Raw genomic sequence first — 23,476 nt, forward strand, 5'->3', positions numbered from 1 at the left:
AGAAGATGAGGAATGACCGGAAGAGTCAGGACAAACAGACAGCTGTGACAGGTAAGGGTACCACGTCTGTCTGGACCAGGTAGGAGTGATCAAAATGATGCTCACCTTCCCTGTTTTCACTTTCAGCAGGACCTTCATCAGAAAGAGGAATGGGAGGAAAGGCATACAAGAGGCCTTTGTCCCAAGAAAGGAGTGGTGACCGAACCCTGCTCTGGAACAGTACTGGTAACATTTCCTGTTCCAGTGAATCGCAAAAAAGTCTACCACCGAAATATGTCACATACAGATGAAATCCCTATCTCCTATTCATGGTCGCGTGGGAATTTTCAGCTGAGACTGTCGGCTGTCGTATTGCGTATTCCTGGCAGATACACCGCTGATATTAGAATGTGGTGGAAAATGCACCAGTTCCATAACTTCAGTGCTTCCATGCACAAGGAATGGGATCTAGCTCCTCCTTGTCAGTTAATATAGTACATACAGGCCATGCCATCCGTCATTACCTTTGTTTGAGAGTCCTTGATCAGCGGAAGGAAATGAGTGCATGCATTTCTGACTGCTCTGAGCTCGAGTGAACTGATGTGAAGGCATGTCTCTGCTGGGGACCATTTGCCCTGTATCGTGTGACCATTGAGATACACCCCCATCCTATGACGGATGCATCGGTGGTCAGAAGAGATGGGGAAGGTTGCATAAATGGAACTTCCGTACAGACGTTTGTCAGGTTTTTCCACCAGTCTAGGGATTGCTTGATCCTGGAAGGCATAGACATATTATATTGTCTTTGTTTGGTTTGTAAACTGAGGCAAACCAAGCTTGGAGATATCTCATATGTAATCTGGCATGAGCAACAACTGATGTGCCCACGGCTATGTGCCCCAGAAGCTGGAGGCAGTGTCTGGCCGAGATTTGTGGGCTGGATTGAACTGTCTCTATCAATGAAGAGAAACTGAGGAATCTGTGAAATGGGAGGAGCACCTTCGCTTGAACAGAGTCGATGTCGGCTCCTATGAACTTTGTACCAGAATCAAGGTCAATTTTTGTTTGTTGATCTGCAGGCCCAGGTCTGAGAACAGATCACATGTGACTCTGGTGACTTGTTGGGCCACTGTGTAAGACCAAGCCCTGAGCAGGCAATCGTCCAGTTAAGGAAAAATCATAATATTCCGAGACTGTAAATGGGCTACCCTACCACCACCGAGAGGACCTTGGAGAATACCCTGTGGGAAAAGAGAGGCCAAATGGGAGGACCCTGTACTGGTAGTGGTCCTGATCCATAGTAAATCTGAGGTACTGTCTGTGGCTCAGAATGATATGGAAGCATGCATCCTGAAGGTCTTCTAGTGCTGGGATGATCATGGATAGAGTGACCATCTTGAACGTCTGCGCTTTGATAAAACTGTTGAGTGCTCTGAGGTCCAGTATAGGACTCCAACCTCCCTTTTTCTTCAGTATCAGAATGAAGCAAGAATAGAAGCCTTTGCCCCTGGGGCACATGAGTGCCGGCTCTATAGCTCCTACGCTGCAGGGCTTCTTGGTGTTGTACACTCTTGTGAGAAGGGTCCCTGAAGGGGAATGGGGTTTGGGAGGAGTGTCCCTAGCCTCTGTTTGCCAGAAGCTGGGAATGAGCGACAGAGGATGGATCACTTGATGATTACCTGTTCTGTTCATTCCCTCTGGGGCACCTGGCACTGTCAACTGTTGGAAGACAGGATACTGGGCTAGGTGGACCTTTGGTCTGACCAAGTAAGGCCATTCTTATGTTGATATGAGAAGTGGATCGCATATTCACTATGGACGATTTCAAACACCCACTTGCCAGAGGTTATCCGCTCCGATGTGCTGCAGAACAGAAATAAGATGATCTCTGAAAGGGGATGAGGGATTTACTGGCGTGCAATCATGAGGAGAGTGTTCTGCGGACACCTCGACCAACCCGTCAAAACTGCTGTTTAGATGTTGATGGCTGCAATGAAGTTGGCTGTTGTCACAACTGCTTCCACATAGGGAACCTTCGTTTCTTTCGGTGGAGTTCATAGGGCCTTTGTGATTGATACTGAGACGTATATTATGATGAACGAGGCTTAAACTGCATCTGAGGGCTGTGTTTCCTCTTATAGGCCGGCGTATAAATTCCCAATGAGCAAAGGGTCGCCCGAGAATCCTTCAGTGTATGAAGGTAGATATCTGTCTTCTCAGCGAACAGCTTCGTTCCATCAAAGGGGTCTTCTACCATTGCCTCGACTTCTTTGAGGAAACCAGATGACTACAATCACAAAGCCCTTCTCATGATCACCGCAGTCGAAATTGAGCGAGCGGCCGTGTCTGCTGCATCCAGGGCTAACTGGAGGGATGTTTTGGCTACCAGTTGGCCCTCTAACTATGGCTGTAAACTGTTCTTTATGAGAATCTGGCAGTTGGTCAATAAAGGCATTTAATGTCACGTAGTTTTGGTAATCATATTTGGCCAATAAGGCCTGGTAGTTAGCCACTCGGAACTGTAGAGTGGCACATGAGTATGCTTTCCCGCCAAACAGATCTATGCGTTTTCCCTCCTTGTCGGGAGGAATGGACCAAGATTGGTATTGGTGGCTTTTGGCATTGACAGAGTCCACTATAAAAGAGTTCAGAGACAGGTGCGAAAACAGAAATTCTGTGCCTTTTGCTGGCACCCAGTATTTTTTACCCGCTTGTTTACATGTTGGGGAGGTGGGGTGGATGCCAGGGTCTGCCACACAAGTCTGGCTGGGTCCAGAAGCGCCTTGTTTACAGGGAGCGCAGCTCTGGTAGAGGTAGAAGCATGTAGAATATCTACCAATTTGTGTTGGGATTCAGACATCACCTGTTGTTGAATTTGTAGGCCATCTGCAACCCTGTGTGCCAAGTCCTGAAACAACTCAAAATCATCCACCATGGATGGCGGGGAGTATCACTGCCTCATTAGGCGATGAGGACAAAAAGCGGGCTTGAGGAGTGTCCTCTTTTTTTGCCTCAGGCTCCATTTCCTCCACCAGCTGTACAGGAGGTTCTGGAGCACTAGATGCTGCTGCTGAAGGAGGGTGCCTCCTAGCTTGTTGGCATATAACACTAGGAGCCCGGGAGGTTTTCTATCTCTGGGATTGCCAGGGATCCCAGTAAGGCCACTGGGGATAGGGTGCTGATGGTTGAAACGAGAGCTGTCCATACCATGGGGGTTGTGGGTTCGGTGGGCGATACCCCTGTTGCCCATGTTGGAATTGGTCCCCTTGTGGGAGTGCTGGGAGACCAGGTCCTCTTCCTCACTCTCCGACTCTGCTGAGGAGAAGCACAGTGCACAGCCCGGAGACATCATTAATTATAATGCCCTGTGGGAGCCTAGTACCGGGGCTCCGGTACTGAAGATGGGCGAGTCTGATGCATCAGACACCGAGAGATCAAATGCGCACCGGAATTCCATTGGTGAGTGTCAGCGGAAATGGTGACGCGGGCCTGACCATGTTGTCCACCTGGGTCGGTGCTGGTGCTGGTGCTCACCTGGTTGTGATGATGTAGCCTTCCCCTGGGTGGATTTATGTCTCTCTCGCTCTTGAGCAGTCCAGGCAAACAACGCACGTTATAACAAAGCTTAAACTTGTTCTTAATAATAATTTTAAAAACAATACTAGCTGCCTATTTAATTTTAAAAACAGCAAAAAATATCCACCTCCCTTTCCATTTCTAATAAGGAGTCTTGAAGTTTAAATCTCCTCCGTGTGATAGATATGCTTGCTTTAATCTGCTTAGATCTTGGAAGTCCAGGGGCTCCGGGCTGCTGGCCTCGTGCTGCCCAGGGTCCCTAGGGACAGCTCTGTCCGCCATTATGGAATTTTTTTCCCGAGAACCCCCTGTAACATTTCATGAACCCCAGTTTGGGAACCACTGTCTTAGAGGTTTTGAGAATGTCTTGTCTCCTTTAAATCACCTGCCTTCGACGTAGAAGGTTGCGGTGATGACTCTCTCCGGGACTCTGGGGGTTGAAGGGCTGACTCCATAAGCAGGAGTTTAAGCCTCAACTCTCTGTCTTTCCTGGACCTGGGCTTTAGCTGTTGGCACCAGATGCATTTCTGTGGGTTGTGCTGTTCCCCCAAGCAGCGAACGCACTGCTAATGTCTGTCCGTTACTGGGATGGACTCTTTGCAGCTCAGGCACTTCTTGAAGCCTGGGGAGCCAAAGGGAGGCAAACCCTTTCTTCTTTTCTTTTCTTACTTTTTTGGGGAGGGCAGCATAACCAACTAAAAAAAAAAACTAAGGTACTTAAGAAAAAAGGCTTAAAGTGAAGCTAAATAAACAAGACTATAGAAAGTTAATGATCCGCAAATGGACAGCTCTCAGCTCGGTCTCTAGCCAGGGGCGGTTGAGAAGGAACTGAGAGGGAAATGCCCGAGCATGCTAGCTAGCCTCATGGCAGGTGAGGCACCGTGCATGAGTGGGACGGACTGCAACTGAAATTCTCGGATCAGCAGCGCAGGGGTGAACGCACTCCTACAGTGGAGCACCCATATGGACCCTACTCGAAGAAGAACTTTATAACTTAATATTCTCTTCAGCATTCCCATGTTACTTCGCCTAAAGTACTTATTTGTGGCTTTTACTCAATTAATTTCATACTTTAAGCTTAATTCATCATTATTAAGAACTGTCTGCAACAATCACTCTGCAGTCAGAGTCTAACTTTGTTGCCAGTATTATGATGAAGAGCTATGAAATGGAAAATGACTTATTTCTTAAGCTCTATTGAAGTGCACATACTGTAGCACTGGAATCAACCAGAGTTTTTATATGTTGGCAGTATCCAATATCCAGTATCTTAATATTATCATAAACATAGTCAATTAGAGCATGTGTGTATGCACAGTCGCATGCGCACACACCGTGCAGTTTGATTTATTTGCCCCCTACTGATTTTGTTAAATTTGGTCAAAAAACACTGGTAAGAGAAATGATCAGGTTAAGAGACATTATTCTTTCACTTAGACTATAAACAAGCATCTGAGTTTTTACATCTACCCTTAATCTTATATAGGTACTCCAAGGTGAAAAATGCTTAAGAAATAGCCAGCTAGCTAGCTAAGGATGCCAGTGTTACATTAGCCATCCAAGCATAGTTGGCTGTGGAACAAATGCTCTCCATTTCTGGTTTATCCACCAGAGATGTACTCATCCCACTGGACCATTTCTTAGAAAGTTCTCTTAGACCTTCAACTACATTTACAACCTACAGTAATTCAAACTGATCTCAAAGTCTGAGATGCCCTGTAAAACAAAGTTCTGACTGATATCTAAGAATCTACAAACTATACGACAGACTTATATAAATCTAGTGGCCAAAGTCCCAAGAGAGCCGTCTCTACTAACCATCTAAAAAAAATAAAAAATCAAGGTTCCAGAGCAAAGGGTGATGTAGGGTGGAAAATATATTCCAAGAATCAGAAGACCAAGACATGCAAGTAATGCACTAATCCATACCACTAATTGCTTGGAAAACTATCAAGGAAATAAACACTTCACGTAGTTAGACATTATTATTACCAACATTTGCCAAAGAGTTCTATAGCAAAACAGTACTCAAGTTCCAGTGATGCTTCATAAAGGTCAAAATATAAAATAAAGAAACTTTAAATAGATAATTTTCACCAGTATGGATCAATCCAATCCCCATAACCAAACAAACAGAATGTGATTAAAAGAGTAACAACCCTTTCACGTATCAGAAAGACAAAGCAGCTTTCTTTTCTACATAATCCTAATTTAATATTTATTTTTGAAATCCCTAAGCCTCCTCAAACTTTTACTGGCACATGATGTATTATGTGATCTGAACAATGTTTTCTGTGTGTGTACTAAATTATAAGCTCTTTGGAACAGGAACCTTATCTTATACAATACAGAGCACATTGTCAAACAATAACATTTTTCCTCAAAATGTTCATTACAATTTGAACAGAAGCAGCTAAATTTTTATGTGAAATTAAAACACCTAGCCACGTATTAATCACCACACCACGGCATGTAAGTACAAATTCTGCCCTTAGATGTTCAGTGAGGTTTGAGACTCCCAATGACTTTGAACAGAACTGAAAGGGCAGAATTTGGCCTTTAGTTTTGATCTTGTTCCCCAAATCATAGACTATTTTTTTTATACCACTGCCCTATTTTTTCCACACTATCATTGCACATGGATGTACTCAAATTGTGGGGTATTTATTCCATGTAGTGCATATAATATGTTAATCAATAAAGTCTTCTAAGTTTAAGCACATAAGAAGTCCCATTGAAGCAAATAAGACTACTCATGTGCTTTAAAATTATGCACCTGCCTGCCTAAGCATTTTGCTGAATCAGGGCCTAAGAATCAGAGCAATATTCTAGTGTTCTACATACAAAGTGCCTTTTCCCACCAGAGCTACTTAAACTAATAGTGCCAAAAGTCAGTCTATTTTGGAGGTTATAGGGTTAAATTTGATATGTTGTTATGCCTCATGCTTCAGAACTAGCTAAATTGGGATCAGAATCCTGACTTCCAGTATATAAAAAATAATCTGCAATGCATTCAGGGATATCAGATATTGACATAATTAGAGGTATGAATAGAAGAAAATCTAATAAAACTGCCTTATACTACCAATTATTTTCCATCCCTACCCTGGTGTTACATTTCACAACATCTTGTTACTGAAGAGTTTCCCTAACTTATTATGGTCAGATATTCATTTGTGTTCTTCAGTTTTTATATTTATTTAGTTAAAAAGATAAAACTTTTCACTCTGTAATGTTCAGGACACAAATTTGAGACAACTTAAATATAATAATAGGGCCTTTCTTAGCTACCCCAATACAACGAAGTATGAAAAATTGCAAATAGCGCATTCCAAATCAAAGTATCAGAAATAATTTATTCCCTCAGATTTCCAGTTTAGATTTATTTTTAAAAACAGTCTTTTACATGACGTGTTACCAAAACATTGCCTACAGGAAAGCAATAACAAATCTGTGATTAGGAAAGCTAGCATGATATTTAAGAATGTACAAATTATTTGAGAAAACTGTATAACTTCAATGGACCTAGTAAAAAAGAAAAAGCAAAATACAGGCAGTCCTCGGATTTACAACACAGTTGGTTCCCTACAATTGCATCGTAAGTTGGAACGTCGGAACTGCAATCTACTCCATTGTGGGACCGAGCGCCGTAAACTCGAAACCTATAGTCTTAAATCAAATCAGGATGTCTATGTAGAAGTGTCATAAGTGCCGTTCGTCGTAACTCAAACGGCGTAAAGTCGAGGACTGCCTGTAACACCTACTCTTGCCCACAATAAACATAATAGTATAAACCAGGGGTCGGCAACCTTTCAGAAGTGGTGTGCCGAGTCTTCATTTATTCACTCTAATTTAAGATTTTGCGTGCCAATAATACATTTTAACATTTTTAGAAGATCTCTTTCTATAAGTCTATAATATAGAACTAAACTATTGTTGTATGTAAAGTAAATAAGGTTTTTAAAATGTTTAAGAAGCTTCATTTAAAATTAAATTAAAATGCAGAGCCCCCCGGACTGGTGGCCAGGACCCAGGCAGTGTGAGTGCCACTGAAAATCAGCTCCCGTGCTGGCTTTGGCACACGTAACATAGGTTGCCTACTCCTGGTATAAACAAACTTCCCTATCCAGATTACAGAATTCAGATTTCAACACTGATACCTCAAAACAAACAACAGAATTAAAACTATTCCAATACGCTAAAAGCCAAAACCAATTTAAGATCTCAGCTAATAAAATTATAATTTTCCTGTATTTTGGACACATGTAAAACTAGCAGCTGACATCAAATGAAATAAATGCCAAACATGTAAAATGAAGGTTGGTATTTCTCCAGTTCCTTTCCTGCTCCCTACTGTTGTTTTAGAACTGTCATTATCTCTGTTCCTTCACATAATCTTATGTTGGTGCAAGAGCCTTTTCCTGTAACTCCTGCCCTCTTGTTCAGAATCCTTATCGCTCTCTGCCTCATCAGTTCACCATACACAATTAAAAAAAACCTGTTCATCACCAAAATAGTGCTGAGGGAACCCCAGCAGCAGTGTAGTGAAGCATGAGCGATTACTGAACACCGTGCAGAACAGCAGGTGAGCCTCCCATGGCCACACTCCTGACTCTTCACAGCATGCTGTCTGAGGACCAGGAATTTGGATCCAACCTGGCACTCAGAAGACAGGTACCACTGCTTATTCCATGCTTCTATGGCAGGTTTAATATAGCTACAAGAGGCGATTAAACCTGACCACTAGCTCCCTGTGCGTACTCTTCTCCTACCACTGAGTATCATGAGAAGGTACAGCCGTAACATCCTTGTCAAGTTCTCTTTGACCTAACTCCCAACATCACAGTCAAAACTCGGCTGGGGCTTGTAATCAGAATTTGAGAATTCACTGGCATTTTTCAATAATAGCTGGGTTAACCCTGGTATGCTGGCCAACATTTCCCCAACAATAAAAGACAGACTGATATGCAAGTCTGTGTGAGAGCTACTGCTGAGAACATAGTGGCAGGCAGTCACGTTAGTATACATAGTCCCACTCTCTGAACTCTCAGAATAAAAAGCCCCAATTACTACAATAAGCCCTATGCAGGCAGACTCCATGACTCGTTGCAGCCTAATCTTTTACAGTAAAATGCTTTGGTGTATGAAGGATGCTATTATATAAACCCAAAAGGAATTGAGTAGCTACACAGAAAAAACATTTTTCATTTGTAGTTACATGTGAATATAAAATTAACAGTTTTTTTTCACACATCCAATCATTTATTATGCCATTAATACCTCCTAATTATTAAATCTTAATGCATTTCTTTTTACAAGACCTTGGAATATAATTGCTGACATCCAAAAATAGCCTATTTTTTCATCCAATCATAGCATCAGGTTTCCATATATAAGATATTTCAACACTGCAAACTTCCAGATATTTTTTAAAGTTTAAAACTGTACTTTTAAATTGGCAATATCAGATTGAACGCTACCAAGCTTTTCAGAAGTCATAAACCAACAAATGCACTTCAGCTGAAAAAATATCTAGGGCACTAAAAAATAATTAAATTAAACAGGACACGAAGCAAATTTTTAAAATGCTTAATATTTGTAAGGTATATCTTTAGATGATTTATTGCTCAGCCTAATAAAGTAATACCTTTTTGGTGAGAAATGGTATGCTAGTAACTTAAATATGCATTTCTTATTGCAATATGTATTGGTAATAATTTATCTTTAAATGGAAGTGAATAATCAGTATCTCTGTTTTCTTCTGGTTTTGGTGTTGGTTTTTAATGCCTTTTTCTGAGTTCACCCTAAAAGGCATAATTATGCTACTTATCTTATATTTACTTACAATATGCTTGCTCCCAGTCCTTCATGAAAAACAGACATCTTTAAAAATAATGAGGTAAGTATATACACAACATATTTGCTTCTAAAAAAGATAATATGTCTCTTGTGATCTAGAAGAACTATACTGTACTTTGAAACTGTAATTAGCACACTTTGAAAAACTAACTAGTTTCACTTTCTATCTGCATACTTACTTTACAAAGTTCTTAATTTCTAGCAGCTTTATAAAGATCAAATACAAAGTTGTCTAAACATGTTCACTGGACAAAGTCCAATCTGATTTACTCTATATTGACTTTACATCTATTTTGGGGTCCGTAAATCTGAAGATTGCTCCATACAATCTAAAACTGTAATTTTCCTTCCAGCTTCATTTTTGTGGTCTATATTACCACCAGATATTACTGTTAGAAATAGTACCTCATGCTGTCCAGATGGAGGCAGTTTGTTCTCTCTCTATATATATATATATTTTTTTTTTAAAGTAAACTACTGCAATGGGAATATGCTCAGCATCACCTGAAGACCTAAGGCACAACGGACACTTTGCCATTATTTTACCAATGTAAGCAAAGTAAAGTGAAACCTGAATACTGTGGGCAAAAAATACCCAGTATTGAGGTGCCATGCAATGGCTTAACACGCTGCTTAAGAGCTGTAGTAAGAGCCAAATCCTGTTCCCAATGGAATCACTAGGAGGTGTACTATTCAATTACAACAGGAATTTGACTCTCATGAAGGATGCACTGGGATGAACTGCACCCAGAAGGAGTTTATGACATTTTCCCTACAGCTATACAGTCTGTCATTTTAGCACTCACTAGCTGTCTTGGCTCTTTTACAGATAGCCTTTGTAAATTTCAACATCTGAATTTAAAAATATCATTGCTACAGGTACTTTTCACCTGCATTGTGATTTTTGTGCTAGCACATAACAATGGAGGAATATTTTTCCCTTACCTCCTTTTCAGGTTGTCTTGCAGGAGTCTCTGTTCTACTTTCTTTTAGTTTACGTGCATTTTCAAGCTGGGCTTGAAGCTTTGAAGCTAAATCCTTTAAAGAAAATGATAAAAATGAATTAATTCAGTTGTTTTAGCTCTTATTTACAAAAATGTATATCCCAATTGTCCATTTCTCTTGCTTCTCCATATTTTGTTTATTTTTTAAAACACCAGCTCACAGGTATATAGAAGTACTATTAACTGTAATGCCAGTGCCATTTGAACAATTCCTTATTATAGGTACAAGATCAGAAATTTTTCCAAAAAATTTAAGACAAATGCATCTGAAGCATTATGGTACATATCATTTTAAAAATAGCACTCCCATAACACATTACATTTTCAAATGCACTGTTCAAATATTAATCAATTTATGCTCATAAAATCTGTAGGTAAGCATAACAGCCATTATACAGATGGAAAAGCAACTAGAGGTAAGTCTAACCTAATGTAATGTACACCCTTTTCCAACAACGCCCTTAGTTTATAAGTTCCACAAAGAGTCTAAGGGAGCAAATCTTACAGCTGCTTCTACTGCATAGATTTACCCTCCCTTAAACACCACCTTGGAATTTGGGCTGAGATTGAGTCTAATCTGGGTTCTGGATGACCCAAAGATGGAAGAGTAAGACCTATTTGCATTCTCCCATTAATTGTTTTTCCTGATATAGTCCTCTCTTCCGCTCCTCATTATACAGACAAGGTGGATGAGATAATACTTTTTATTGGACCAATTTCTGTTGAGGAGAGAGACAAGCTTTTGAGCTACACAGAGCTCTTCCTCATGTCTGGGAAAGGTACTGAGAGTTTCACAGCTAAATGCAAGATTGAACAGATAGTTCCCTTAGAATACGTGCTAACTACTTATGCTGAACTATCTGTTCAATTTTGTATTTAGCTGCGACACTCTCAGTACCTGTCTGCAGACCTGAAGAAGAGCTCTGTGTAGCTCGAAAGCTTGTCTCTCACCAACAGAAGCTGCTCCAATAAAAGGTATCACCTCACCCACCTTGTCTCTCTAATATCCTGGGACCGACATGGCTACAACAACACTGCATAGTTCCTATTACATAAATCACAGCAATTTAGATTCAATGGGCTAAATTCAGAGCAATAGAGCAAAATGTAACAAATTAATTCATTTGATTTACATTTATTATTAAACAAGGGAAACAGGCCTAAATTGCTGATTCCACACAATGATAAAAATTAATTTCAATATAAATAATTAAAATAATTGATATGAAATTAACAGCAGCATTATAACATAACAATTTTGACTATTACCAACTGAAATCAAACAAAATTGCAGAATACCTCACATATACATCATTTGTACTTACAAGAGTGCTTTTATTGAGAATAGTTTCTTCTGTTACTTAAAAGAACACTGACAGCATAAAATCATACTTCTGTCCAAATGTTTCCCTGTATTGTTACATGTATCAGCTAAGATTACTATGACTAAAAATTAGAGAATTAGAAAAATTATGGGTTTCCCATGTCCCCCACGATTTTGATTACTTTATGCATTTTATAGCGCTTGGTGTATAGTCAGTTTCACTGGTTTCCCCTGTAGGGCCAAATATCCAATTTCTCTTATTTGTGTGGGTTTTTCCAAATATCAATAGGGAAGAGAAAAATATTCAAAAATATGAGTTTAAAATCCCCCAAATTGGCAGTGAGACTTAAGGGGAAAGATGTAGTATCTGAAATTACTTTTAGTTCACTAAAAGTTAGCTTTTAGTTCTTTTCAAAGCTGACTAGATTTCAGCTTGGCAGTGTCTCTTTAAAAGCTATCTCTGTTTAAAAATATGCTGCATACACATTTATTCTGATGATTATGCAAAGAGGAAAACAAAATACTGATGTAAAATAAGATCTGCACATAGTTATTTATAATGTATAGGGTGACCAGATAGCAAGTGTGAAAAATCGGGATGTGGGTTGGGGGGTTATAGGTGCCTATATAAGAAAAAGCCTCAAATATCGAGACTGTCCCTATAAAATCAGGAAATCTCGCCACCCTAATAATATAAAACGTGTAATATTGACTTTGGAAATACCAATAGGACACACACATCTCTGTAAAAAATAATCTGCAAGGGCATCCTAAATAAAAAAAAAAGTCTGAAAGCCACTTCTTGTTCCCTGCACAAAGTTATAATCTTATTTGTGACTTCACAATTACAGCAGTTGCTGTAGAGATGATGTCAAACAGAATTATTGCTTCAGGGGAGACTCATGCAGCAAGCATAGACGCATGAAAAAAAATCATCTTTAGAAATAAAAAAAAAAAATACATAAAGGACCACACTGGTTGAATTGTTTCTAAAATGGACATTTTTCACCATTGTCCATTAGATTTTTGCAGTACGCCTTTAAGAGCATCTATGCACGACACAATAACTTGCAAAACATAGCCTCAATCTAACACAATGAGACTGACATGGTTGACACCTCAAGGTGCTACCACAATACACATGACAAATAATAAATACATTCATAAATAAATAATACACAAAAATTGGGGGGCATGTGCCAATCTACTGGTGTTCCCAGAACTGTGAGTTACTGTGTTACCTCTCTCAGCATCAGCAAACCACAAGGACCTCTGTGTCAGAGAGTGGAAGTTAGTTGGACACAGTTTTCACTTATCACCATTAGCTAAAAGGCATCAGATAAACCAGTACTATGTATCTATAGTGTTATGTAATAAAAATATCTTTTTTGGAAACAAGAGTCTTTCAAATCACACAGCGATGTTCCTGATTTTTCAGTCTGCTTTAGCAGTTCCAGTTCAGACTGTGGTGCCAAACGTGCAGCTGCTAGGAGCTCCAGAGACTCATGGGGAGCTCACCCCACCAGGGACAGGTTACAATCGTAATCTTGATGCTTAGCGCTCATGTACTACTGCAGGGCAGCATGGACTACGAGTGTCTGCTGACTGAGCTCTGTGGTGATAACAGGAAATCAGGATGCCTTTCACCTTTATTTTGAAATTGGCAGGAGCACATTGCAAGTTTCCCCTTCCTCCTGTTCAACAGAAAACCTCTATACACTGTTCTCTAACTCTCACCCTAAAGAGAAAATTGTTTTCGACATGTTCCCTATTCTACAAATCTCTATGGGGCTGAAGCCCCTCCCCCCTTGACCACAGGGCATAGCTATTTGTAGGAGAAGTTATGAAGAAAGTTGCACATTAAACCTTGAGCCTGATCAAATGGCTTTTCATAGTGCTTTGGTCAAAAGGAGAGGCCAATTCAAGCTCTGTGAGCTATAGTACATGCCATCTGCAGTAAACCAGGGCAATCTTCAAAAACCTTACCAAATTTCCCATCAGTTCTGCTTTCACAATCTTGGCTCCCAGTCTGTTCATCTCCTCTTCACTAAGGGCCTGGGGAGTCCCATCCTTTGAAGTATGTCTGGTTGAAATACCACAAACATTCACAGCCCAGAGGAAACAAAAGAAATATTTACCTAATTAACAATCATTGCACTGGCAAACATGTTCAAGTGCTGAAAGTAATTTAAAGCCATCATAACCACAACTATCTTTCTACAAATCCTTTCATAGTCACTAAATCTCTCTAAAGGACAAGAACGTTTGAAAAAGATGTGTAAACACGATGCGCATAAAGCTAAATATTCCTTTGGTTTTGGGATCTTTTAGGATGAAAGGCACTATGTATTGTGCATTTTCTTGGCTCGAGGGAGCAATAAATAACCAGTAGCAGGTAAAAGTGGGCTATGCATGCAGTATAGCTTCCTGACAGGACAGACCAGTTGGGTCCAAAAAGTTAGTCCTTCCAGCAGTACCAAATCATCCTGCCTGGCAATAGCCAAAGATCCTTCGTCCTCTCTAGCACTGTACCTTGGTCTCCATCTCATAACAATAAGTCTGTTTATAAGCCCTGAAGCAATAATTCTGTTTATGACATCATCTCCACAGCAACAAGAAAACCTCCAAGTGGATAAACAACTGGTAGGTTATGTAGTTCTTCATTTCCCAAAGCTTAAGTTGTTCTTAGATTTATCTGCTCAGAGGACAACCTTTGATTATGAAAATATTATAGCTGATATGTTAGAATCTACATTGAAAGTTAATTGGTGAATCTCCCCTAGAAATTTTGTTCCTATTCTGAGAGATACAATGGCCTACTGAACTAGGAGTCAGAAATGCATGAGTCCCAATCCCTCTCTCTGCCACTGACTTACCAAGTGGCTTTACACAAGGTATTTCACCAGAATTGTTCCAAGACTGAATTTCCTCATCTGTAAAATGGAGTTAATACTACAGAGGGCAGTGGTAGGAATAATTAGTGGTCATATTGTGGTTTAAAGATTGAAAGTGCTAATAATACTACTAATAATTTTAAAAAATGCAGGATAGCTGGGAATTATCCTAAAAAGATATCTCCAGAACACAAATTAATTTATAACCATTAGGAAGACTTAAAAACAAACTTAGATCGCATTCAGCAAAATAATTCATTGCTCTTTCACCGCTCAGCTACTGAAAACCAAATATTGCTGGGCAGCTGGAACCATTTCCCAGTTACATGAGTAAGGCCATAGAGAACCAGATTGGCTGAAAATATATGAAAATCTCTTTTCCATGCAGACACATGGCATTTTATGTCCAAATTACTCTAGCCTTAAAATAATCGATTTATAGCTAATATAGCTGGAAATTCACACCTATAAGATGTGTATCTAGCCAGTAAAACAGTTCCTATTGAGAGAGGAATGCACTTCCCACCCCAAGCTGACTGAATGGCTCTTAGCTCTGTTTTTAGCTGTTGGAAGACATGTTCCATTTTGAGGCTCACCCAGGACAACCTTGTTATAGCAGCGTGATCCTCTGTACCCCAAAGTAGCACCCTGGAAACCTCCATATTCACCCTGGTGATATGAGTATGATGTGTTTTGTATAAAGTATACCTTGTGAGGTATCATTTTGAAAATCTTGATCTGTTGAACATTAATATCCTGTTGGATTTATGTACTATCATTGTATGTGAAGTTATGAAGTATTGCTATGTGTGTTACTGAAATATGCTGTGAGGTTGGGAGATGCCCACAACCAATCTTTCAATTGCAAAGGATCAGCAAGACATACTGACAGCTCATTAAAGGGAATCCACTCTTCCAATGGCCATCCCACAGACTTCTCATAGAGAGCATGTATGCAATGGAGACTGCTTGACCAATAGGGACTGCCTGATCCCACATCACAGCAAAAATCTTTCCAGCAAGCTGGTAGAAAATATAAAAGAGGGGAAGAGACATGATAAATGGGCCTTCCCCTAAACCCTCCCTCCCCAAACACCTGGAGGACAAAGACTTTGAACTGGGGAAGGGTGGTCCAGTCCAGTCTGTGTACTGAGGATCTGTAACCTGCTTGTACCATCTGTCAGGGTGAGACACTGCTTGATTCAAATCCTGCTTAGTGTGTAGAACTTAGACTGCACGTTTATTTTTGTTTTTAAGTAACCAACTCTGATCTCTATGCCTGCTACTTACAATCACCTAAAATCTTTCTGTAGTTAATAAACCTGTTTTATATTTTACCTAAAACAGTGTGTTTTGGATTAAGTGCTTGGGAAATCTCAGCTCAGTTTACAAAGACTAGTGTGCCTCTGTGTAAATGCAGTGCATATCAGAGTTTGTAATTTGACATCAGCATCACTGTGTGAGAGGCAGCCCAGGCTGGTGGTTTAAAGGGCTCAGTGGTCCCACAATCAAGACTGCACCCTGGGAACCCAGTCACAAGCAGTACTGTCCACTTAAATGAGAGAAGGATATCCTGGAAATAGCATCAAGATTTGGAAATATAACCCTCTTTCAAACTCTGCCTCAAAATATAATCTTGCTCTGACATAGTCACAGTGCTTTTAGCCATGTCTGTTCATATTGGGGATGTATTTTTGTTAGAAAGTTACGTATTTTATAAACTCTAAACAAGAATAAACATTTCTTGATCATTTAAGTGTAGGTAATGCCACTGTTGTATGATAAATTTCTGTGTGTGGTATTTATTGTTGCATTTAACTTTTCTTATTTATGTAACATAAGACAGGATTATAATTCTACAGAAAATGTTTATATTGCTCTATCTACATGTGTAAAAAACCTGAGCATAATCCTAATTCACTTGCCACAGTACTTCCTATACAACATTACATAACAGAGAAGTAATTTCAAAAGCATTACTGAATGCTACGAGAATGAGAGCAACCAAACTATTAAAAAAATTAAAGACATGCTGTCATAACAGAGAAAGAATATGCTGCTTAACGTGATGAACATAATGTGCATGATTAAATCCTGTGAGACTCGCAAAATGGAAGATCTTTTAAACAGGTCTCAAATTTTAGTCTGAGCTATCACAGGGCTAACCTGGGGAAATTTTTCAAACCATTTCTGCCTGCATTTCAGGGGCCCAATCCAATATCCATTAAGTCAATGGGAATAGAATCTGACCCCAAGAGAGGCAATGACAACAGTTTAACTCCTTATAAAAAGGAAATATACAGAAAAATTAAAGGTTCTGGAGCTCTTGCTTCTCATATCCCCTAAACCTACATATTGTAAAGCAATTAAAACAAACAGTAGGGGTATTACATTAGTCAGAGTAAGAGGCATTTATTACTTTGTACATGCTCTCAGCGGAGTTATTGCTTGAATCATTATCTGCACTTTTTCAGCTCAACAGTATTTTTCTCTCCGCTTGTCTCAAATTAAACTCCAATGCACATAATATTTTAGTCCTATTATTAAGCGTGATTTTCAGCAAACAGCACCCTATCTGGATAGGCATTTCCTCTGAGGAGATCCCTTAGGCATCCAATCAGCCAGGTATTACTAGGCCTGCAACTTTTAATTAACTCTTGTCATAATTGTCCAAAACTCTGATTTAAAAGCTAAAGAAACTCTGTATTTGTTGGAAGAGAGAAAATTAACAAGTACATAGTCAGTATGAGGCATGGATAATTGAGCACACACCACCACACATGCACACCTTTCATTGGAGATTTTTGGTGGCAGTGTCCATTCAGCTCTAGTCCTCCCCTGGGCCCATTCCAAGGATATATGTAGCTGCACAAGTGAACTGCCCCCAGTTCCTTCTCTACTGCAAAGTCCCGAGACGCAAGACTCTGAAGCAGTGAGAAGGGGGCAAAAAGGGGGGTGTAGTGGAGCACTTATAAGGGGACACATCTGGAAGAAGTTCAGTTACTGCACAACATGAATAATGATGCTGTACTTCAGGGTGACTCCCACACAGTATCCCTTGATGGAGGTGGGAGCCTCAGAGTCAGATATAACACTGAAGACGAGACTGCATTGCCAACTGCAGCATCTGCTCCAGAAGCGTGAATCAGAGCATAATATTTGGAAAAGGTATGTATTGAGGACTAGGTTGTGGCTCTGCAAATTTCAGCAACTGGGACATCTTTCAACAGGGTCATAAAAGTAGATTGGGACCTTGTAGAATGGGCTATCACTCTAGAAGGAGATGAATGTAGGCATTCAGTGGTTTGAGCTCAGTGGTTTGAGCATTGGCCTGCTAAACCCAGGGTTGTGAGTTCAATCCTTGAGGGGGCCATTTAGGGATCTGGGGATTGGTCCTGCTTTGAGCAGGGGGTTGGACTAGATGACCTACTGAGGTCCCTTCCAACCCTGATATTCTATGATAATAACAAGAGATAATATGCACAGAAATCTACTTTGAAAGTCTTTGGATGAAATTGCAGATCCTCTGGATCTGTCAGCAATTGACACAAAGTCTAGAAGACTTCCCTGAAGCCTGTCTGAGTAGAAGGCCAGTGTCTTTTTGATATCCAAAGAATGTAAGGCGTCTCCCTCCCTAGACTGGTGTGGCTTCAGAAAGAAACCTGGCAAATGAATAACCTGATTAATATGGAATTCAGAAGAAATTTTAGGTAGAAATCAAGGATGAGAATGTAATGCAACTTTGTCTCTGAAGAACACTGAAAGGGAGGGTTTGTCATCACAGCCCCCATTTCTCCATACTTCAGGCAGAAGTGTTGACCACCAGGAAGGCTGTTTTCATAGATAGATGTAGTCAAATCACAGAATTGTAGAGTGATAAGTCATCAATTCCAGCCCCCTGCACTGAAGCAGGACCAAGTAAACCTAGACCATCCCTGACAAGTGTTTGTCCAACCTGTTCTTAAAAACCTCCAAAGAGGGGATTCCACAACTTCCTTTGAAATCCTATTAATCCTTATAAAGTTATTCCTAATATCTAACCTAAATCTCTCTTGTTGCGATTAAGCCCATTACCTCTTGTCCTACCTTCAGTGGACACGGTGAACAAGTGATCACCATTCTCTAACAGCCATTAATATATGTGAAAACGTATCAGGTCCCTCTCTCAGTCTTCTTTTCTCAAAACTATACATAGTTTTTTTTAAACCTTTCCTCAGAGGTCAGGTTTTCTAAATCTTTTATCATTTTTGTTCCTCTCCTCTGGACTCTCTCCAATTCATCTATATCTTTCCTGAAGCATGGCTCTCAAATTGGTCACAGTACTCCAGCTGAGCCCTCACCAGTGCCAAGAAGATGGAACAATTACCTGCTGTGTCTTACATATGACACTCCGGTTAATACACCCAAGGGTGATATTACCCTTTTTTGCAACTGCATTACATTGTGACTCATATTCAGTGTGATCCACTATAACCCCCAAATCCTTTTCAGCAGTACTGGTGACTAGCCAGTTATTCCCCATTTTGTAGTGTGAGACCCACTATATGGAGGGACCCAGTCTGACAGCAAATCATTGATAACTACTCTTTGGGTATAGTCTGTCAATCAATTGTACACCCACCTTATACAAATTTCATCTTGTCCACATTTCTCTAGGACACTTATGAGAATGCCCTGTGGGACTGTGTTAAAATCCTTACTAAAATCAAGATATATCACATCTACTGCTTTCCTCCATCCATCCCAGTTAGAGACAGACACTCTCGGTGCCTCTTTTGTTTGGGAGACATCCACCTACCTGCAAAGTGCCAGGTAACTGTCGAACTCTGCTTGTCTGCTTTTATAACTGAAAAGACTGAATACTGCTATAAGAAACTCCTCCCTGATGTTAGAAACCAACTGTTCATCACCAAAAGCTAACTTATAATCTGCCCATAAGACCTGTTCATCAGTAACTTAAATAACGTAATATGGGGGAAACAAAGGCTATGTCTTCACTTACAGTGGTGTGCAGAGTGCAGGCAGTACACACATAGCTATACGCCACAGTGAAAGACAGATTGTGTCCACGCTTGTCACTGTGGCACGTAGCTACACACTGCACTGAAAGGCTCCAGCAGCGGGGTGATGGGGGGAAAGCTCTGGCAAAGGGGAGATAATGGGACACTACACTGCTAAAAATTGCAGTGTAAATATGGGAGGCACTGCTTGGGCATGTGGGAGCATGTAGGGTATATACCCAAGGAGTTCAGGAGTGTAGAGCACTCTAATTGCCTAAGCAGTGCCTAACCATCTACACCGCTATTTATACCTGTGCTACCTGGGCGGGCAGTGCCTGTACTCTACACACTGTCATAACTGTAGATATTCCTAAAGAAATCACTATTTTCATCAATTCCTCTTTCCATCTGGACTTTTCTTATCAGCCTCCTCACATGTTCTTGTTGCTGAACACTTCATTGCTTGCCCACTTTTCCTACATTTATTAAATTCTTCAAACTTAGATCTCATTTGGGCCCTAATCCTACAAACACTTATGCACATGCTCAACTTTACTACTGAGAATAATCCCAGTATTTGAATAGGACTTACTACTCACAGTAGTAAACTTAAACACGTGCACAAGCGTTCGCAGGATTGGGGTCTTGGTGATGACATAAAGGATGGGTGGCCAGGACCTGCATAAAAGTCCAGTGATTTTCTAACTTCTTTCCATGATTAGTCTCTATTTTCCTTCATTATACCAGCACAGATAGAAGAACAGTAATATTCTTACTACATATTGCTTTGTAGTCGCTTTTTAACTCCCCAGAAAATATACATTCAGACTGATGCTTTCTCTGTCATTTATGTCTGAATAAAACCTACTACTTTAACATATGACCTCATCTCTTTAATCTACCAAATCTATCCATGCTATATTGTTACCTTAGTTTTCCCCAGTTATTTTGCCATTCAGCATGCCCGGTCACTTACTTACAAGTAGGTTCTACTTGTTTAAGTTGTAGATGAAATATTATTCCACAGCCTATCTCAATAGTAAGAAGCAGACTTTACTATACACCAATGTTCAAAGGAAGGGTAAAGTAATCCACAGTCATGGGCAATATGACTGAAAATACAGTACGTGTCAAATCAAAATAGATATTTCCTACATTACCTACTTTAGCTTTGAAAGCGATGACTCCCTACCAAAGGGTCAAGAAGGAAGTTAAATTCCAAGATTAAAACACTATATTCTACAGAAAAAGAGCCACTTTAATGCACTTAAAAGCTAAAATGCTACATCACTATGGTGAAATGTATTTTTAAAAGCTGCATAAGTATTCTCAGCTCTCCAACATTTTCTAAGGAAAACAGTAATGTCACCAACTTTAAAATTACATGGTGCCTTTTCACCCCAAAAGATCCCAAAGAGACTTAATAAACCATATTTACATAAATATACATTTCACTTCACTCAACACTGAAGTGCAGCCATCTCCAGGGTTGAATAAGTAGTTCTTTAAGTAGTTCAGTATACAGCAATACTATACAATTGTTGGGGTCACATAGGGTAGTATACTGTCAGCATCCAAAGGAAACCACACTGGAAATATAGGTAGGCAGAATGAAGCTACTGAATTGTAAATTTTGCCAGGTTACTAATGCTTGCACCCCCTACTCATGGGCAATTGGTCTTTAATGACTATCAGAGATAAGATATGCTTAAAGTCTTTCCAAAAAGACTACACCATCAAGCCCTACAGGGCCCCCTGCTACCATGCTGGAGCATTAGTTTATCACGGACTCAGAATGTCACATCTACTAAATCATTTTCTATAGATCTGAGTTTTCCATCCAAGAACTAATCAGGCTCAAACATGTTTGGAGATCTGATAAGATCACAGCCCAGTGAGGTATGGCAGCAGACAGATACCTCCTGCAAACTACCCTGAAAATATAAATGACATCTAGCAAAATAAATCATAAGATACCCAGAATATGATGCTTTGCTGTCTGGCAATAGCACTTTCTTCTTGGGGATGTTTCCAAGGTTCTCTTCCTGTGTCTTCTCTCTTTCAGCCTTTGGAGCTCCCTCATGATAAGTAGTTTTTTCCATTTTCAATGGCTTTTGATCTAATGTTGGTTTCTCATTTTCATCTTTTATATGTGTTCTGCTCCACGGTGTTTTTTCTTCACTTTCCTTACCAGGTTTTTGGAAATTGCTGCTCAAAAAGCTACAAGATGGTAGTTTTAATGAGGATTGCTGTAGCTTGCAGTCTTTACTAACAGATGACAAATCTTCTTCAGAAGGTTTCAAAAATTTATATTTCAAATTGCTTAGAGAGGAAACTGTCTCCTGACTTCGTTTTTCATCAGAATGTTTTGCTGCTTTGGAACAATTGTCTCTGAACTCAGAGTCTGTGCTACGATGTCTATATTCTCGTTCTTCTCTTGGCCTGTCTTTTCTATAATCTCTTTCTTCCAGTGGATATACCTTATTATGCCTATCTCTAGAATGTCCTTTACACATACCCTTGATTCTGTCACCTTCAACTTGTGTTTCTTTTTCCATGTGGTGCTCTCTCTCTTTTTGCTCATTCTCTGAATAGTTAAATTTCCTCCATCTTCTTTTTCTATATTCATTTTCCTGTTTTGATGCAGCTTCTTCAGCTTCTTCCCATCTTGACTGAAATATTTCCACTGACTACAAGACAGAAGGAAAAATATAATGGCATTATTTTTAAAATTATGTCCATATTAATAACAAGCATGAGAGAGAGATTACATGATAGTGTTATATGGTATAACGGTTTTAGTGGTCTAAATTTGGGATGGCCACATAAGTCATGCAGCTGTGATAATATCACAGGGGACATTTCTAAAACTAATCAGCATGGATATTTAACCTTTAACCATCACTGGAAAGAAATCAATGATTTACACAACCAGTGAAGTGTCTACCCAATATTTAGGCCTAAAGTTTGACTGACCAGGGTCAAGGAAATCTAAGAAACTGTATGCTTATCCTGTCACAAACTTCTGAATTACCTCTTTTTGTTTTTTTTAAAAAAGTGATATTACAGAACAGTATAGCAGTTGGCAGGCTGCATGACGTTCAGCATCAACTTTTTCTAGTAGGGACCTCATGGTAGCTTTCCTGAAGAATCACTGGCACCTTGCCTCACTTAGGGAAACACAATCTCATCCACTTGCTGCCCCTAGTACTACTTCTCTGGCATTCACAAGCCAAGGAGGACAGGAGTCAAATTTTCTGGTTGTAGTAAGAAGCCATCCCAGCATCTCCAGAATGTCAGAGAGCAGCACTAACAAACTCAAATGAAGAAAACTCAGCATTTGTCCCCTTACAATATTCTTAAACCTATTCTTGGTATACAATTGAATACCATATATCCTGCACCTTTCACCAATAATTTTGAAGCCAATACCATGTTTTGCGGGGTGGGGTTGAGAGGTATGTTTTTGTGGCAGTCTGTTTTCTTAAAGGTTAGCTTTTGAAAACTACTCAGAGGGTTTAGCAAGTGAGAAGCATTCTTGGTAGAGATGGATTGCAGGTAAAGTGGCCAACGGATGCATGATAAGATTAATTTATCACATAACTCTCCAACTTATTACATGGATAACACCATCACAAAGGGTATGTCTATACTTGGAGCTCAGGGTGGGATTCTCAGCTCGTGTGGAGACACTTGCTGTAGCTCTCATGGAGCTAGCATCCTAAAATTAGTAGTAAAGTCAGGGTAACATGGGCAACGGTGAACAGCTGCGTGGGCTAGATGTCCAGCATTCAAACCCGCATGGGGTACACTCCCAGCATGGCTACCCTGTGCTGCTGC

At 40.0% G+C, this 23,476-nt stretch overlaps 1 protein-coding gene across 2 annotated transcripts in view; it reads right to left on the minus strand.

Annotated features, from left to right (window-relative positions):
• Positions 1–23,476, minus strand: part of CWF19L2 (CWF19 like cell cycle control factor 2) — a 194,581-nt gene that overhangs the window by 123,817 nt on the left and 47,288 nt on the right. For both annotated transcript variants that reach the window (XM_024217183.3, XM_024217191.3), the window contains exons 8-10: positions 21,614–22,326; positions 13,729–13,825; positions 10,360–10,452 (exon numbers count right to left, since the gene is read on the minus strand). In XM_024217183.3, the coding sequence (XP_024072951.2) occupies positions 10,360–10,452; positions 13,729–13,825; positions 21,614–22,326 (903 nt within the window). The remainder of the gene's footprint in view (positions 1–10,359; positions 10,453–13,728; positions 13,826–21,613; positions 22,327–23,476) is intronic.

This window comes from Terrapene carolina, unplaced genomic scaffold (assembly GCF_002925995.2).
Source record: "Terrapene carolina triunguis isolate 2854851 unplaced genomic scaffold, T_m_triunguis-2.0 Scaffold138, whole genome shotgun sequence".
NCBI classification, from domain to species: Eukaryota; Metazoa; Chordata; order Testudines; family Emydidae; genus Terrapene; species Terrapene triunguis.